Source organism: Manihot esculenta, chromosome 2 (genome assembly GCF_001659605.2).
Source record: "Manihot esculenta cultivar AM560-2 chromosome 2, M.esculenta_v8, whole genome shotgun sequence".
In the NCBI taxonomy this organism is placed as follows: domain Eukaryota; kingdom Viridiplantae; phylum Streptophyta; class Magnoliopsida; order Malpighiales; family Euphorbiaceae; genus Manihot; species Manihot esculenta.
Window position 1 is genome coordinate 3,468,126 of NC_035162.2, and position 15,102 is coordinate 3,483,227.

Sequence of the window (15,102 nt, forward strand, 5' to 3'; positions counted from 1 at the left end):
GTCGATCAACAAAAATGATAACTCTAAAGTCATATTTTATCTTTAAGAAGTAATTTTTTATAATACATTTATTAATTACTAAATATTAATGTTTTAAATTAGTTAAAATAATAAATATTACTTTCAAAATTATGGTTCAACATAACCATATAGATAAGTGAATTACTGTATTGAAGTGTTGCTTTTTTGTAGAATCCATCCCTATTGTATTATATTGATTTGTCAAGTCATCTTACATAATTCAACCAGCCATTACACAATTTCTGCATACCATGGAGAAAGTTAGTTAATCACTTTTCGTTTTTTTATAAATGTTTTCGTACTGATACTGTCACCGTAACTATATACACATATCCGAAACTCGTTCTAATTTACAGGTAGTGGAAAATGTTCTCATATAACCATCAGCTGTGGATATCCCAACTGCGGATGTGAAGATAACGGAGACAACGGTGCGACATTAAAGCCTCCATTCAAATCCAAATCCCCATTGCACCAGAACGCCGTCTCCGTTTCTTCTCTTCTCGTCATTTTCTTAGCTTCGCTCTCCACATTCTCGGTTTCCCTGGTTCGTTTCCTTTCGTTTCCCTCCTTTGTTCGTGAATCAATATCATTTCTCTCATCTGCCCGTGTATTCAACTTGCCAGCTTCCAGAGGGAAATTTAGTATGGCTTTGGAGCCGCGCAGCTTGAACGCGGCTCGATCATAGGCTTTGGCGGCTTCAATAGCTGTGTCGAAAGTTCCCAGCCACACACGTGTGCCTTTCTGGTTCGGGTCTCGGATCTCCGCCGCATATTTGCCCCACGGCCTCTGTCGGACTCCTCTGTAATGCCTTTTCTCTTCAGCAGCAGCAGCTGCAATACCTAAGTTGCTACTCACTGGTTTCTGATCCGGTTTAACGAATCCAATCCAGTTGGTTTTGTTAGGAAGTGAAATCTTCAAGGACGGCTTTCGACTCGTTTGAAAGCCTGAATCTGGAGGATGAATTTGAGGCTTTATATTAAAATAAAACAAATCAATGGTAGATTCAATTTCAGAACTCTGAGGGATTTGAGAATTGGCTTCGAAATCAAAGAAGTCGTCACTTAATTGAGATCTGGAACCAAATTCAAAACTGGTGGTTGGAGCACTTGACTTTGGGGTAATAAGATCGATGATTTGAGGTTTACGTTCGAATTCGAAAAAATCATCATGAATAAAATAATCAGAAACTGATATGGCAGAGTCAGAGGAGGAATTCTGAGAGCAGTGAGAGCTGGGATGCTGGAGGCTTGTTAGAGAATTGGTAGCCGTAGAAGATGAAGATGAGGTAGGAACAGGTGAGAGGAGATCGCCGAGTAAATGTTGTCGGATGAGCTCCAAGGCAGATGCTACTTGAGTTTCTGCGGCCATGTGTGAGGAAGAGCAGCTGGGGTTTCAAGTAGAAAAGATGCGAGAGGAAGAGGATGAGAGTGGAGAGTAGAGTGATAAGAGTATTTAAAGGATTTACTGTCCCCAGCATCCTATCGAAGGAAGCATCCTTCTCCCTGTCCAGATCCTTCACTCTTTCTTCCTATTGGGATTGACTGGATTCTCTGCGGTTGATCTCATTTTGCATCATCACAAACCATTTTTTTAATGGTCCCCGATATAAATGCAAAGCAATGTAAATACAAGAGTTCTCTAAAAAAATTAGAATTTTATGTCGAATCTCCAAAAAATGAATGTAAGATTTTATTATCTTAATATTATTAAATTAAAAACTTATTATTTACAAGTATTCATAATAATCGAATAATTACATATATTTTTTAAATATAATACAATTTTTATAACGTATAAGAAGCAATACTGCATTAAAGTCCATGAAAATCTCATTGGGTTCTTTTAATTTATTTAGTAATAATTTCAATAAAAAAAAATTTAAACTATTAAACTAAAATTAATTAACTATAGTACCTGATAATAAAATCACTTTTATCGATTAATTTTAGTTAAATAATAAATTTAATTTTTATAAGAATAAAATTTTAGATTTAAAAAGATATTTAAATTTGTAGATAGCAGGTGATAAAGGAAAAATTACTTTTTAATCCCTAAGGTTTAACGTAATTAACACTTTTGTCTCTCTATTTTGGCGATCTAACACTTAAGTCCCTCACTTTATTTTCTGTCTAAATTCGTAGTCCTTCCGTCCAAAATAGCCGTTTGGGACACGTGAATTGACAAAATTAACCCTCACTAAATTCAAACCTAAATGCCTCTTCTTCTTCTCCTATTCTTCCTACCCTTTTCTGCAACTTCTTCTTCTTTCTTTCTTCTTCTTCTTCTTCTTCTTCTTTCTTCTTCCACCTTCTTCTTCTTCTTCTTCTTCTTCTTCTTCTTCTTCTTCTTCTTCTTCTTCCTACTCTTTTTGCAACTTCTTCATTTTCTTCTTCTTCTTTCTTCTTTTTCTTCCTACCCTTGCTGCAACTTCTTCTTCTTCTTCTTCTTCTTCTGCAACTGGAGAAAACATGAAAGAGAAAAAAAAAAAGGAATTTCACATTAAGATAAGGGTATTTCTGGAAAAAATTATTACCTCTCACTTTTAACTCTTTGATCAAACGGTTTAAATGGACGGAAGGACTACGAATTTGGACGGAAGAAAAAGTGAGGGACTTAAGTGTTGGATCGTCAAAATAGAGGGACAGAAGTGTTAATTACGTTAAATTTTATGAACTAAAAAGTAATTTTTCCGATGATAAATTACAAAATTGCGGAACAAAAATTGTGTCATGTCATTAGCAAGATTGATAGACGATGAGATAGAAAATTTATGTATAATAAATTTATCACTACTCACTTTTTTTTTATCTATCATTTTATAAATTTTATTATTCTAATACTTTGTTAAATATTATTCTAAAATATTAATTAGGTTAAGATTATTTATATAGGCATTTTTAATTAAAATTTGATATAGTTTTTTTTATTTGTATTTTTATTAAAATTTAATATATTTATTGTTTTTTAATGTGTGGACAAAAGTTTTAAACGAGGAGTTAAAAACATGGGGGAACATATAAGAGTCACCGTTTTTCATGTAATTTTGTTTGATAGATATGGGTAGCTTGGTCAACCCAAAATGTAATGAAGAGTCCTTCAACGTTGAATTCATCAAAACTGAAAATCAAATTATTCAAGTCAAAATGACGTAACAGAGGCATGTACCCTGCAACTGCAATCATTAATTATTTTTATCTTGTACATTTCTCGAGACACCATGAATATAAACTCCCGAAATTTATTTTTTATTTTTTGTCGAAACCCCCGAATTTAATATAACTATCCAGATAAATTTTAATAACAATTAAATTAGATAATTATATTAAAATTTTTATAAAATAAAATAAAAAGATATTAAATAAATACATAAATTTACATTTAAATATTCTAAATTTTTTTTCTATATGAATTCGTACCTTTTTTATATCGCCATATAAATATTCCACTTAATAAATTACCGGACAGATAATGAGAGCCAAGCAAGTTGTTTCCTCTCTGCTAATCCGAATCAAGACTTGTTTGTTTGGGAGCGCGGACTTTGACGATTCGGAGTTCAGACGGCAATTATTATTCGATAAATTAAAATATTTTTTATTACAATTAATTTATAGCTTAAATATTATAAAATAATTAAATTTTTTAAAATATATTTTAAATGGAAACAAACTTATTGATATCTACAAACATAACAGATAAACCACGAGATTTATTTATATTTTGAAATATCAACCGAAACGATAATGTTGCAATGGAGTCGTATTGGTTATTTTAAACAAAAATATAATTAATAATTTTTGAAGCTTCAGTACATATCAGTATTACTCAACCTTAATGGAAACAAGTTACCAGGTGAAAATAAAGAAAGCATTTGATGTAATCTTTTATAATAGTAATCAAACAAATTAAAATTTTAATATTATAATTAAGTGATGAGAGAAAGGGTGGTTTTTATTTTTTTAAAAAATAAATTTAATATCATTTGATAAAACATAATTGCATGAATATGACACATAACACATAAAAGTCAAAAAGCTGACCACGCAACAAAGTAATTAATATGCGAAACAGTACTGTTTGAAAGATTGAATTAATTTATATGTTTAATGCCTGCGTTTACATGACGTAAATTTACAGCAACCATCACCAAATTAACGCATGTTGTCATGCAAAATCATAATTTTGTTTTAAAAAAAACAGTTATTAGTTATTTTTTAATCACTGTTTAAGACTCCAAGTAATAGGTGTGAACTATATATACACGTCTGAGATTTGATTTGGGTGACCAAATCTTGGACGCAATTGCAAACTTATCCTTCTTTCTATATTATCATCTTCTTCTTCTACTATGGCCATTTATTTAATGATTCAATATTTACGGTATACTTGTTAAAAAAACAAAATATGGCTAATTCTAGAAGTCGAAGAAGAGGAAGCAGAAGGATTTTTTGTTTTTATTTGATTACTTCTGCCTCAATCGATGATGGATCCCCTTTCCTTTGATTAGTAGTGGTTTTTATTTTTTCTTGTAAATATTTACTTTTATCTATGGCTTTCTCTTATATTAATCTGATTCAATTAAGGAAATTTAATTGAGGTTGCGCTTGCATTAGTACATAGGAATTTTGTATTGTGCAGAAAATCGATAATTTATTTATTAAAAATTTTGTTATATCATTTCTCCATACTAAAGAAAAAAAAATATCTAATAATAATAAAGCTGCTATCATATAACGGTAAGCTGAGGATATCCTAATGACGGATGGGGAGATAACGGAGATAAGGGCATTATTTCCTTCAAATCACCATAATCACAAACCGCCGTCCAGCTCGACATCGTCAAGGAAACATCCTTCTCCGCTTCCTCTCTCTTCACCACCTTCTTCCTTTCTCCTTCTACAATCTCGCTCTCTCTCATTCGTTTCCCTTCGTTTCCGTCATCGACGCATGTGTTCAACTTCCCAGCTTCCAATGGAAAGTTGAGTATGGCTTTGGAGCCGCGCAGCTTGAACGCTGCTCGATCATAGGCTTTGGCGGCTTCGATAGCCGTGTCGAAGGTCCCCAGCCATACACGTGAACCCTTCCGGTTCGGGTCTCGGATCTCCGCTGCATATTTGCCCCACGGCCTCTGTCGGACTCCTCTATAATGCCTCTTCTCTTCAACACCTAAGTTTCGTTGCTCCGGTTGAGGCTTCGGGTTAGCAAATTGGATCCATTCGGGTTTTTTAGGGAGTGAAATTTTTAGAGACGGCTTTCTGTTTATTTGAGAGCTTGAACTTACAGAAGGTACACGAGGCTCTGATTCCAAGTTGAAGAAATCGTCATTGGACTGTGAAACAATTTGCGGTTTTGATTCAAAGTCGAAGAACTCATTACTTGATTGAGAGAAAAGTTGCGGTTGTGAATGAAATTCAAAATGGGTGGTTGAATCACTGGATTTTGTAGTAGCTATATCATTGATTTGAGGTTTAGCTTCGAATTCGAAAAAACCATCATCAATATTGTTAATGCGAAAGTAATCAGCGATTGAGAAGGCAGAGTCAGAAGTGGACGCCCGGGAGGAGTCAGGCTCAGAATAAGAGCTCCAAAGCTCGGTGTTGACATTATCAATTAGAAAGGTGGTGGAAGTAGAAGCAGAAGTAGAAGTAGAAGAAGAACATGAGACACGAACAGGTGAGAGAAGATCACCAAGTAAATGGTTTTTGATGATCTCCAAGGCAGATGATACTTGGGATTGAGTCGCCATTTCTAAGACTGCTTCAAATATTCAAAGATGATAAATGAAGGAGGAGATGGTGGTTTGAAATGGTTGGAGGAAGGATGATAGTAGAAGATGGAGTGATAAGGGTATATATAGGATGGAGATGAATTATGTAAGCTGAATAGCGACTTTTCAACCGAGCTTCTTTGACCCAACGATCAATTTTATGAAGTTTAAACTTATAAAATTATTATTTTCAAAAAAATAAAATTTTATTTTTTTAAAATATTTATAAAATATTTAATTTCGAATAGAGAGTAAATATTCAAATTTTAGAGAGTTAAAAATTCAATGGACTATGGACATGTCTGTTAAATTTAGCTCTACATGTGATAAAATAGATGTTGATTTGGTCTAGAATTGTCTTAATATGTTTTCATACCTGGTCTATAAAAATGTTAAGAGAATGAATGAAGCTTTCTGTATCTGTCTGGATTCCTGAACTCATTTTTCAAGGTAAGATAAATTTTTTAGTTATATATTCCAATCCAACTATGCAAAAGGGCCTATTTTAATAAGACGTGAGAGGAAATTATCCATCTTTATTTTGTTTTTTTATTTTATTTACTTGATTGTGAATTTGGATGGCTAGGATGGAAGAAAGCAAGCTTTTACGAAATAGTGGGGCCAAAGAACATACAACTAAAATATTGGAAAGTATTTAAAAATATATATATATATATAAAATAATATTGGAAACGGTCAATTGTTGGGGTTGGTTTAATTATTATCAAGTCCTCCTCCTCCAGAAAGTTTCAACCACTTCTATTATTCTATGCAAACAGATTCCTTTCTTCTCCAGAATTGAAGGTAATATCAACCTGGTCAAAGGCATATTTACCGTGATAAAATTTTTGTTGAGAAAAATATTTTTAATATATTTTAATTATAAAAATATTAAAATAATAATTTTTTTTTCAAACTACTATTTCAATATTTTAGTTTCTGGAAATTTATTTTTTTTAAAATTACTTTTTTGACTGAATAAATTAATGTTTAAGGCTATTTGTGTTATAACTCACTATTGTATGTTATTTCAATTATCTTTCTGAGTTATGAACCCTCAGAAATATTTCACCATGTCCATGATTTTCAGATAAATTTCGACCAAATTCATTTTGATGGTAAAATTATTCTCAAGTAAAATATATTGGTGTTGTCTATTCTTGGCGGATTGAAGTTGATCATCAACTGGTTTCTTGCGTATTTTCTTAGAGTCTAGTTCTGTTCTTAAATATATATATATATATTTTGATCTATATATATTGAAAAATATCGGATATCGTAATGAAACTATGGACATCAGCTACTGAATACATTGACATTATGACAAGGGAAGTGAAACATTAAACACTCCAAAAAACTTTAGCAGCTGATGGGTTATCGTAAGTTGAATATTGATGGAAACTAGCAAAGAGAGCAGTCCGTGCTAAGACAGTGTATGATGATGCATATTTATCGTGTTCGTACTGAGAACTCTTGAATATCAACAGCTCTTTGGGCGCACATTAGGAGAAGTTAAGTTTATTGAATATGTTTGAATTTCTTCATTCATTTGGTGAAGCGCTATGTAGTGTTCCTGCATTTTCCAGGCTTGGTAAATTAAAATTAAGCTATTTGAAGTTTGTTAAACTCCCAAGCTGAGGTAAAACGGATTTTTCTTCTGATTTCACTATCATAGAATGTGAAGCAATCCTGTAAAAGTTTGCAAGTTGTCTCCTCCACTCAATCCATCAAGCCCCTCAAGGCATTCTCTTGAACAGCCCGGTGGATTAACTGATCCTTTATTCAAATCCTGAAGTATGCTATTTACATATCATTCTGTTGACGAGAGATTGCAATATTTAGTGTATATATCTTCTACAGTCTGAAAAATGATGCAAAGATCGATCCAGTGTAGTGTTGGAATTTAGAGTAACAGTACAGAAAATATTTAATTTTCCACAAACTAATAAATAATTGGGATTAATCCTATGCTTCTTCTGATAGTAATTAGTAACTGAAGAGCATGGTGAGTCGTAAGCTAATATTGAATTAATCTTCTTCCTTCCTTTGGCACAAGACCTGCTATATAATGTACAAGCAGCTCCCTACAGAAACCATTGCTTGCAATACGAGGAGCAATTTTCTCAGGCATCATACTACCAATATCATAAAGATAGGAAAACTACTTCCTTATAAGATAGCAATTTTCTAGTTTCACCTCGTGCATGCTCTTGCTCTGACATGCTATCTGGCCACATTAATGTCCTTAGTTTGCACCAAAGTAATTATGATTTAACATCCGTAGAACCCACCTATGGTTTAAGAAACAATAGGAAATACACTAGTTTTTTTATGATTGTTCTTTATGTTGTGCTTCTTTTTCCTACTGATATAATGCAGGCTGAATTGCTAGAACAAATTTTTGTTGCAATGACTCTACCTGTCTTGCGTTTGAGATATTACACTAACATACCATTTGGCAGTGATTGTCCACTAATGATCGATGCCAATTCTAGCTGACATATTTATGGGTAAAAAGTATACAAACTTGCTGCAAAGTTTGATTTAACTACACTGTCTTCTCTGTAACTTCATGTTGGTGCATGTTTCCTTGTAACTCTCTGTTTTTCCTTTATCCTTTAACTTAAATGCTTATCTACCAACTTGCACTTGCATACTTCACTTTCTTCTGTCAACATTCTCTGCAACACAGTAAAATTTATGCCCATGAATAAAAAATGCAATGCCTCTCGCAGTCTTGAGTAATCTTGGGAAGATAAATTGTTGTCTAGTAACATCTAGATCAGTGGATTAAATTTGTGGCATTTCTCCAGAGCCAACCGCTTGGCTGCATCCCTTGGATCATTTATCATGCTGGCGCTGCAGCTTGGAGATTCGGTGTTTGGTTGGTTGAACAAGTGTTTCAGGTACATCACGTCCAGAGAAGTGCTCCGCTTTAATCACCCAGGATGATCTGCACTGAATTATCACCATCTTCTCTTGGACCTTACGTTTGGTTACGTCCATGGCGTAGACTCTTTAAGTGTATGTGTGTTTTTATTGTAAGCCTATGTAGTACTCCATTGTTTTTTCACTCACCATGCCATGTTCTAGGTAGCGCGTGTATTGAGGTGATGATCTGTTGATCAGGGTTAGTACTAAGTTTTAGCTAATGATTGTTAGTAAAAATTCTGGTAATTGAAAAAACATCTTGGTTAGTTGTGACTGTAAAGAATAACTTGCTAGGTCTGGAAATTATGTGCAAAACAACTTTCTCACCCCACAAGTTATAGCAGTAAACATATTGATCTCGTTAACTCCTAGGGCACAAACCTCTGCCTTTGGATGAGAAACTTAGTAATCATTGGGAACCAATTAGAGTTTAGTAACACAAAACTATTAACTCTGTTCCTGGAACTGAACTTGCTCCCAAGTTTAGCTCAAGACAACTTTTACACTTCCACAACTCCACCATGATATTTGCATGGATAACAAACAGTAAGAACAATTTTCAAGTAGAGCCGTCGAATTTTCCTTTTTAAACTCTAATGTAAAATTGGCAACTACCATGGAATGAAATAAGAGTTGTGTTAAATTTGGTCAGTTCTAACACACTCTTTTGAATGAGTTGTGTTAAATCTGGATCTAATTATAGCTCACTCTACATACTAACTAAGGGATAGTACCTAAGCGGATAATGCCTAAAATTCTGTTCTAAACCGAACCGACATGGAATTCAACACACTCCTCACATCCAAAACTATATTAGAGCGTGATATATTTTACAAGAAATTCAACCTAACTCACCTTAAAAGTTTGCTCAAAGAAAAGTGTCTAAAACTCTTTAAAGTTGGATGAGTTGTGTTAAATCTGAATCAAAGTACAGCTCACTGTATAAACTAACTCAAGGGGATAGTGCCTAAAATCGTTATAAATAACACGTTACACTATTTCAAACCGAACCGACTTAAGGGGATAATGTTTAAAATCTTTATAAGGGACACGTTACATTATCCCAAACCGAACCGACGTGGAATTCAACATATTCCTCATGTTTTGAATTATATTAGAGCGTGATATATTTTATAAAAAATTCAAACTAACTCACTTTAAAAGTTTGCTCAGAGAGACAAATATCTAAATCTGTTAAAAGAACTTATTATTTTTATTTCAAATTGATATGCGATTTAATGAATCCAAAAAAAAATATTAATAAGCTTAATCTATCTAATAATATGAAACTTAAATTTCAACAGTAAATTTATTACACTTCTCAATTTAAAAAAAAAAATTAAAATAACAGGAGTTATCTCCTCATGATTAAAAAAATTGGAAGATAAAAATCCCCAAATCGCAAATTAATATAAAAGAGATTGAATTGAATGATGAACATGGCATAACAATGACAGTGACGTTGACAGCTTATAGTAAGTAGAAAAATTCGACAATATCAACAAAGTAGATCTCATCTTTGCCTTCATTTATCTTTTAATTATTGAAAGTTTCGATATAGCTTTAAAAAACAACCAACATGCTTTAACAATAATATTATATAGCCTAAAGTTTTGAATTAGATTTTCAATTCCATTCAACAATTAATTTTCTATAATATAAATAAATTAAGCTAGTGTTTATTTACACAGTGATTTTGAGGCATCTCATGAAATCAAATTTTGCGTTTGAAATACGTATTTCCTTTAATTTGTCTTTAAACATAAAGTTAAAAAAGTTACAATTTTATATATATATTACTTTTTGATATTTACAAAATGATAAATAATTTTAAAATAGTAATGTTATTTAATTCTGAACACTCGACAAAGCCGAAGGATCCAAGAAATAGCGAAGCTTGCAGCCTCCTGATTTAAAGCACGTGGGGTTAAATGTGTATTTTAAGTTTTGCGTGATTAGAAAAAGAGGACGTACGTTAATTTCATTTTCAAAATTTCTAAGACAGCCTCTTACTAACTTATTTGTCGTTTTAAGGAGAATCAGACAGTTACTCAAACATTGCGGTGCGCCGCACGTGTTCATGAGGCCACGTGCTGACTGCAGACCGCATCCTTTGGAAAATTCTTTGATCAGGGTCTAATTTGACCATTGTTTTTTGGTCAGCTTCAATCTTTTCTGTTTTTGGCTATCCTTTTTCCTCAAATTATGTGCTCTGTGTTTATTATCAAATTACTCTAAATTTGTTTTTTTATCAAAATAATATCAGAAAATAAAAATTGGCTGTTTTTTCATATAAATTCTTCTATTTTTTTTAGATAAAAGGTATATTATTAGAATATTGAAATTAGACATGAAATAATACATATGAATATGAAAATTAGTAAACAAGGTTTTTTTTTTAAATGAGAATTGAAAATTAGGACTAAAATTTGAAATATATCATATTTATTCATATATACGTATCATCATATTAAGTTTGTGAATATATTTTTTTTTATCGGTATTAAATTTTAAATTATTTTTGAATAGAATAATAATTTTTTTATGAGGCTAATAAACCCTATTAATATATGCTAAAATAAAATCTATTAATTTTAAAAATAATTTAATTATAAAGTAATATGAACAGAAGATATATTTAAAAAGATAATATAAAATGTATTATTTTTAACTATTACTCTTACTTCTACAAAGATAAAACTATAATTATTTTCATATGAATTAAATAAATAAACTTTAAAAAAAAATTTATATTGTGTTATCTAATATATCCAACAACATAATTGTATTAAATTAAGGCTGCAAATTTTCAAAAGAGGAAAGTGATTGGGGACAAGTGGGTTTATAGTATAATATTACCAGCAACCAATAAGACCCTACTTAGGCCCACCAAAGATCCTTTCTTTAAAATTGGATCCATTAATAATTTGTAAAGCTCGATCCCATTCCCATTCCCATTCCCATTCCCAAATCGAGTGTAAGTTCAGGAGGTTTTGGCAGTTGATTTTCATTCAACATAATCACTAATATTTAAAAATTAATTTAGAAAATGTTCAAATTCACTTTTTTAAAAAAAGATATTTAAAATTGGTGAGTGTGAAGATTCGATGAAGGTGAGATGGAGAGGGAAACAGAATGGTGGGAGATGAGAGTCATCCACGCAATAGGCATCATCTTTGATGGAAAATTTGACTTATCCACATTGAAAAACCAAGTAATGTGTCTAGGACGGATGTATCCTTCTTCCTCTTATCTTTCCTTTTCATTACTTTCTTTTGTCCTACGTCTGCTTCCGTATTCTTTTTTCTTTCCTTTTTTTTTTTTTACAATGTTTTGTTTGTATTTGGGATTATCTAATGTGTCAGTCTGTTGATCAACACCTGTAAAAATTTAACCTATATTTTTTATGTTTTAATTAAATAAACAAACTCTTCACTGAATTTGTATTTTTTCTAAAATAAGATTATTTATTTGTTCTAAACTTATAAAACTGACAGCCGCCTGACCAGTGAAGCCCTATAAAACAAAATTATATATTTTAATTAACCACTACTTCTTAAATGTGATCTGTTCTATAAATTGATTAAGCTTCCTTGGCCTATATCCAAATATGTGTGTATATATATCAAAATTACCATTTGCTTCTTAACTGTGAAAATTTAAACTCACAAATTAATGTTTTCTTTTTTAAGTGGTAATGGTATGGAAATTATGATTTCAGGATAAAGTTGGCAATAAGAGAAAGGAAAAGGATAAGACTAATGACTATAATATAATAATAATAATAATGTTGGTTACTATAGATTGATCATGGTAGATAATTATGATTAATTTAAAATTTTCAATTTTCACTATGTATTTCTTTAAAAGCTTCATGATAATGTTTACATCAAGTTTATATAAGTTGTATCAAAATTTTTTTTTAATTATTTGATATTCAGAATTTAATTTAATTGTTATATATTTACGTTGGACAGATTTATTAAAAAAAATAAAATAAACACATCGCCTCTAAATTTTAAATTCAAGACTATAAATTAAGATAATTTCACCTCTTAAAAATAAATTTGTGCTTTATTTTGATTACATTTATATTTACATGCAAATCTTTTTACATAGTAAATAGTAGTATGATATATAGCTTCTAGCTAAGATGACGTGGGTGTAATTTTTTTTCAAAATGTTCACCAACCTTTTGGTAAGGCTTGACAAAAAGGCTAATATTAAGTCCTTAATTACAGACCTAATTGAATAACTCATTTTTCACTATTTAACTTTAAGACTTTCCTTAAATTAAAAAAAAAAAAAAAAAAAAACTTTAAGACTTTCCTTCTTACTTGGAGCAGAGGAACAAGTAATTTTTCATGAAAATTTTGACACTAACCCCATCAAATTTAACTCTTACTACTCTTATTCTTTACCCTAATTGAACTTTTCAAATTCAAACAAACGACCAAAACTGCATTGGAGAAGCTGATGGCTGTTCGTGTAAATAAATAACAAGCAATCAAATCAGAACAAAAGCTAGACAGAAACAAACGGAGAAAAGGATAAGGAACAAAGTTGCTGCCTGCCCGCAATGACGTCATCGAGATATCAAATTTTACACGTGATTTTAAACACCCAGAAAGTTGAGAACCTTCAAGGAACCCCAACCACAAATAAAATATCAACAAAAAATCCCACCATTCCTAATTTGTAATAATTAAAAAAATAAGTGCATGCATCTCTTTCCCTATAAATTCTTCAATTAATAACGCTCACCGGGAAAAGAAAAAGAAAAGGAAAAAAAAAAAAAAAAAAAAAACACAGAGCAGAACACATACCTTAGTTCGTAGATTTATCTTCTCTGTAATCTTTCTTCAGCTTTCGGAAATGTACGGACAAACCGCAAGTGAGGCCGATTTTGCCAATCTTGAATCGATTCGAAGGCATTTACTAGGAGACTCCGTGGCTTCTTGCAATAATTTCACACCTGCTCTTCCTGCTGCTACTCCTGTGTATTGCCGGAGCTCAAGCTTTGGCAGCTTGTACCCTTGTTTAACGGAAAATTGGGGCGATTTGCCCCTCAAAATCGATGATTCTGAGGATATGATGCTTTACGGCGTCCTCCGCGACGCTCTCACTGTTGGCTGGGTCCCTTCCCTCAAGACTGAGCCGCAGCCGGATTTTACTCCTGTCAAATTGGAACCGCAGGAGAATTTTTCAGTGTTGCAAGAGAGCTTTACAGCTCCGGCAACTATTTTGCAGCCGCCGGAGAGGATTGCTACACAAGCTGCAGCTGCTACGCCTGCAGCGGCGCCGGCAAAGGGGAAGCATTATAGGGGAGTCAGGCAGCGGCCGTGGGGTAAGTTCGCTGCTGAGATTCGAGACCCGGCAAAAAACGGTGCCCGGGTTTGGTTAGGGACATTCGAGACAGCAGAGGATGCGGCTTTGGCATATGATCGGGCCGCTTATAGAATGCGTGGCTCTCGGGCTTTATTGAATTTCCCTTTGAGGGTGAACTCCGGAGAGCCGGACCCTGTGAGAGTGACTTCGAAGAGATCTTCACCAGAGCCATCATCTTCGACGTCATCGGGGTCGGGAAGTGGATCGCCGAAGAGGAGAAAAAAGACAGTGAGCTCCGCCACGACGATGGTTTCTACTTCTACAGTAGTATCCGAAGCTGGGTTGAAAATGGAAAATGCAGCTAGATACCAAGTGGCATCAAGTACACATGGCGAGCAGCTACTGGTTAGCCAATAATACTAACAGTAAATGCTTCACAATTCTCAGGAAGGTGGGAAAAATGAGACGAGAATGATACAGTGGAATGTAGGTGTAAAAATGTCCATGAGCATTTTTCATAATTTTGAAGCTGCTTGACAAGAGAAACAAAAATAATTTTAAAAAAATTTGTTAGGCTTTGTGAATACAAAGAATCGTTATTTTGTTTGATTAAAGTTTTTTTTTCTTGAATAGAAGTATTTCATAATGTTTGTGGATATATCTTTTGGTGCTTTTATTTTTATTTTAATGAAATTACGGAATATTTACTTGTAGTTTAATTAAAAGACACAAATTGTTTAGAAAGTTACAAATTTGATTCTATAACAATGGGGAATTGAAAGATTTTCATGAACAAGAGTGGGTAAATATTTATTTTTTTAATTATGGGGCTTGAATTATGAGTAAATTTATTTGTATGGGAGGCAGAAGTGGGGAAATTTTTTGTAATGGGCGAAAGTCTGATTAAATAATACTGCGTGGAGGTACAAAATCTACGGGTCGTAAATTTCTTTTCTTGAAAAAGAAGTAATAACAGTATTTGGAGAATAAGTATAGACTAATTCTATACCAGTAGCTGCGGTAATACAGAGAATGCAAGCGTTATTCGAAATGAT

At 32.5% G+C, this 15,102-nt stretch overlaps 3 protein-coding genes across 3 annotated transcripts; 1 reads left to right on the forward strand and 2 right to left on the reverse strand.

Annotated features, from left to right (window-relative positions):
• Nucleotides 1–286: 286 nt before the first annotated feature.
• LOC110609410 (ethylene-responsive transcription factor 6) lies at nucleotides 287–1,461 on the reverse strand. Its single transcript, XM_021748966.2, has one exon. The coding sequence runs from the start codon at nucleotides 1,390–1,392 to the stop codon at nucleotides 394–396; it is 999 nt and encodes a 332-aa protein (XP_021604658.2). The 5' UTR covers nucleotides 1,393–1,461; the 3' UTR covers nucleotides 287–393.
• A 3,226-nt stretch (nucleotides 1,462–4,687) lies between these two features.
• On the reverse strand, nucleotides 4,688–5,834 carry LOC110609408 (ethylene-responsive transcription factor 6). Its single transcript, XM_021748964.2, has one exon. It carries the CDS (start codon nucleotides 5,765–5,767, stop codon nucleotides 4,748–4,750), a length of 1,020 nt encoding a protein of 339 aa, XP_021604656.2. The 5' UTR covers nucleotides 5,768–5,834; the 3' UTR covers nucleotides 4,688–4,747.
• Nucleotides 5,835–13,481: 7,647 nt separating this feature from the next.
• On the forward strand, nucleotides 13,482–14,748 carry LOC122722376 (ethylene-responsive transcription factor 2-like). The gene has a single exon (XM_043953015.1). The coding sequence runs from the start codon at nucleotides 13,595–13,597 to the stop codon at nucleotides 14,462–14,464; it is 870 nt and encodes a 289-aa protein (XP_043808950.1). The 5' UTR covers nucleotides 13,482–13,594; the 3' UTR covers nucleotides 14,465–14,748.
• Nucleotides 14,749–15,102: the final 354 nt, after the last annotated feature.